General features: G+C 52.7%; 1 protein-coding gene across 2 annotated transcripts in view; it reads right to left on the reverse strand.

The window, feature by feature from the left end:
* The window catches only part of FRMD8 (FERM domain containing 8), a 29588-nt gene extending 25514 nt beyond the window's left edge, over positions 1-4074 (reverse strand). The window contains exons 1-2 of one of the 2 annotated variants that reach the window (XM_006771588.2): positions 3993-4074; positions 1030-1197 (exon numbers count right to left, since the gene is read on the reverse strand). In XM_006771588.2, the coding sequence (XP_006771651.1) occupies positions 1030-1197; positions 3993-4074 (250 nt within the window). The remainder of the gene's footprint in view (positions 1-1029; positions 1198-3992) is intronic. The other variant, XM_015569062.1, reaches the window with a different exon arrangement.
* Between the last annotated feature and the right edge of the window lie 2 nt (positions 4075-4076).

Genomic DNA, 4076 nt, shown 5'->3' on the forward strand with positions numbered 1-4076 from the left:
CTGGGCAGGAAGCTTCAACTGCTGGGCGGGGGGAGGGACAGGCACCCACTTTCCCACCAGGCTAGCTGACCCCTGCCAGGGGAGAGGCACAAACCCCAACCACTAGGGACCCCAGGGATCAGTCACCCCCTTCTTTTTTTCTTTATTGATTAAGGTATTACCTATGTGTCCCCCCCAACCCCCACCAGTCACCCCTTCTTGTCCCTATTCCTCTATAAGGAAAGAGAAAGTTTAAGCTCAGAAAACATGCCTGGCCCTGGCTCCAGCTGGGGTGCTTCCTTCCCCTGGGCCTCCCCCTGTCCAAGCCTGGAGGCTGGAGGCCCTATTCAGAGGCCCCAGGGAACCCCCAGCCCCCCCTCTCAGGCCTGAGGGTCTGGGGAGCCACTGCCCTCAATCCCATGTCATCCCCGCCCTGGGAACCTCAGCCTGAAAAGGCAGGACACTGGTGGTCACAGGCCAGAAACCGAAGTCAGCTCCCACTCGGCCTGCCTTCCCCCGCTCAGGGAAAGTTTCGTCGTCAGCGGTGGCAGCTGCCAGGCTGGGTACCACCCTCCTCCCTGCCCTCAAGAGCAGATGCAGTTCAAAGAGGTCAGCTGTGGGCCACCCAGGCCTCTGTTCTGACCTTGTTCCTACCTCTCGCTGGTCCCACCGCCCCAAACCTCAATCTGGGCCACGAGGATAAGGTGAAACTCTGCTCACGAAATGCCAGCTCAGGTGGCGGCACAGACCATGTGCTCGGGGCGTGCAGGCCACTTCCCTCCCTGTCTCCTAGCCCTACTCCTCCTGCCCCAGGCTCCAGACTGCTCAGGCTGCGAGCAGCTCGGCCCCTCCTCTGCCACCAGCAGAAAGGAGGTGGGGGCAGAGGAGCCAGGCATCCTCTCAGGGCTCTGGGCCCTCAGAAGGGTGGACAGACAGCTCCAGGACCCACACAAGTCCCGCCTTTCCCTGAGGAACAGTGGCCACAGGTTCTGGAAGCTGATCAGCAACCTTCCAACCTCCCCGCCTGGGCTTCTCGTTGCCAAGCCTTACCCAGCAGAGGGGACACCAGCCAGAGCGCGAAGACCTCCAGGGCAATGTCCGGGAGCTGCAGGACCTCCCGGATGGCGCGGTGCAGCTCGTGGGCACTGAGAGACGGCAGGTTCTCCACTGCCAGGGGCACCACAGTGTCATCCGCCAGATACACCAGCACGTCAGCTGCTGCAGGGGAAGCCAGGCAGGGTCAGCGGGGCCAGTGCTCAGGCACAGGCCTGTCCCACTGGGGCTGGAGCCCCCACTCTACACCCTTGGGTGACCTAGGCTACACTCCAGAGACAGAGTCCCTGAAGGACCCTGTGAAGAATTGTTACGATTTATTCAAGATGCTCAAACCACCCAGAAACCCAGCAACTCTGCCCCGGGGACTGGTCCCTAACTAGCCCCGAAGGTTCAAATTAGGGCTGGCCACACAACTCCCCTGGCAGCCCCAAGGGCTGTTCTGTGCTTCCTCCATGAAGGAGAACAACGGTGGGGATGGAGGCAGATGGGCTTAATCCATCAGATTTATAGCAGTTGGTATATCAGGTTGGGAGGGGGAGAGCTGGGGACCCACTAGTATCCTGGGGCAGTGGTTCTCAACCTTGGCTGCACATTAGAATCACCTGAGAATCTTTTTAAACTCTTGATTTCTGGGCCTCATTCGAATGTGCAGCCAAGGTTGAGAACCACTGTCCTAAGGCAAGTTGCTGTCTCTCTCTGGCCCAGGCTAAGATGGGAGCTGAGGATTCAAGGCCAGCCGAGGGCAAAGCAAGACCCAGGGCTCAGCTCCCTTTGAACTCTTCAAGGCTCAGAACGCAATACCATGGCTTTCAGGATAGGCCAGGGGAAGGAGTTGAGCCTTCCCTGTGACAGCCTCTGGGATTCCTATTTGGAGCCCAGAGCCACAGGGAGACCCTTGGAAGAGCAGCCAGATGCAAACCCCCATCCCTGGAACCGCAGCCCTGAAGGAGCACTGAGCGTGGAGGCCAGTATATTCCGGTTCAAGTCCTCGGCTGGCTCCTGGCTAGCTGGCTGACTTCGGCAGGTCAGTGTGAGTTAGGCTGCCTCACCCGTAAAGCTAAGACCCCTCCCTCAAAGAGTGGCTGTGAATCAAAGAGTGGAGTTGAAGCCTGTGAAAGGTGAGGGCGTAGCTTATCATTAATACAAGGGAAGGTGCTTTTTAGATCCCCAGTCTGTTCCCCAACAGCTACTTTCTTTAAAAAAAAAAAAAAAGTATTTTTATTGATTTCAGAGAGGAAGGGAGAGGAAAAGATAGAAACATCGATGATGAGAATCATAGATCCGCTGCCTCCTGCACGCCCCCTACTGGGGATCAAGCCCGAAACCCCGGCATGTGCGCTGACCAGGAATCGGAACTGTGACCTTCTGGTTCATAGGTCAATACTCAACCACCGAGCCACGCTGGAGGCAGCAGCTAAAGGGTGTCCCAAAATTCACGCAAGATTTGAATTTTACGCCATTTGTGCCGTAAAGTGTTGCCAATGAAAAAAAATGTAGCATGACAGCTGACAGTTCAGGGTTGTTAAAAATGGAGCGCTACACGAAAGAACAACGCACTGTCATTGTTGAGCAATATTTTAAAAATAATGAAGGTTTGGCAGCTACAGTTGCAATTTTCGTGCAAAATATGGTCGGGATAGTGATTTAACTTCATCAACTGTGAAGAGATTAATTAAAACATTTAGGGAGGCTGGATCAATCAGTGATCTTACACACTCTGGCCGTCCTTCAACAAGTCATTCAACACAAACATCGAAGCAGCTCGTGAGAGTGTAGCTGAGAGTCCAGGGACATCAATTCGGCACCGTGGTCAAGAACTGGACATTTCGAGAAGCTCTCTACAGCGTATTCTCACGAAAGATCTGCATCTTCATGTTTACAAAGTTCAACTGACTCAAGAACTGAAGCCTACTGACCACGCACAGCAATCCATTTACCCAATATGTTACTCCATACATAACCCTATACTGTATACTTTATGAATCAATAAAAAATTTACAATTTTTCATTATAAACCTGTTTTCTATCAAAATTACTTCTTGCGTGAATTTTGGGACACCCTTTACTTTCTTGGGGAATCATAAAATAATCTCCAGGAGGCTGAGTTTCAGACCCACGTTTCAGGCAGGGAAAACCAAGGCACCGAAGGCTCTGGTTTCCTGTGACACAACCTCCCCAGGGCCCAGTTTCCTTCCTATAAGATGAAAATAATGACCCCTGCTTTCAAAAGGGTGTTTGTGTGAAAGAAATCCCACAAAGAAAGTGAGGGTGTCACTTTTCATTCATAAGACTTGAATTTCACAGCTACGTGTGACAAGCTCATTTTACAAAGGAGGAAAGGGAGATTCCGGTAAAGCACCGGACCTGGCCAAGGAGCACAGTTGGAGTGGCATCCTGATATGCCACGGTTGTGGGTTTGATTCCAGTAAGGGCACATACAATGAATGCATCAATAAGTGGAACAACAAATCAATGTCTCTTTCTCTCTAAAAATCAATTAAAAAAATTTTTTTTAGAAAGAGTACCCAGCCCTAGCTGGTTTGGCTCAGTGATTAGAACGTCGGCCTGTCGGCTGCTGGACTGGAGGGTCCCGGGTTCGATTCCAGTCAAGGGCACATGCCCAGGTTGTGGGCTCACCCACGACGGGGGGGCGTGCAGGAGGCAGCTGATCAATGATTCTCATCATTGATGCTTCTATCTCTCTCGCTCCCCCTTCCTCTCTGAAATCAATAAAAATATACTTAAAAACAAAACAAAACAAAAAAGAGTACCCAACTTGTAGCCTAGTAAAAGTACCCAGGACCTCCGATAGACTTGGGTCACTTTTCCACACCTCGACGTATCTTATTTGTTAATTAACACAGATTCTCTTTAATGGAGCAGATGAGGAGCCAGGGCCACCCTTCCGGGCTGGGGCCCTAGAAGGGGACAGCGGGGAGATGGGTGCAGGAACCCACCTCGGGCTCCCACGGAGGACACACTGCTTCGATGGGACCGCTCGGCGGGGCCGGGCCCGGCACTGCCGTCTGTTCCGTCCATCT

This window comes from Myotis davidii, unplaced genomic scaffold (genome assembly GCF_000327345.1).
Source record: "Myotis davidii unplaced genomic scaffold, ASM32734v1 scaffold425, whole genome shotgun sequence".
In the NCBI taxonomy this organism is placed as follows: domain Eukaryota; kingdom Metazoa; phylum Chordata; class Mammalia; order Chiroptera; family Vespertilionidae; genus Myotis; species Myotis davidii.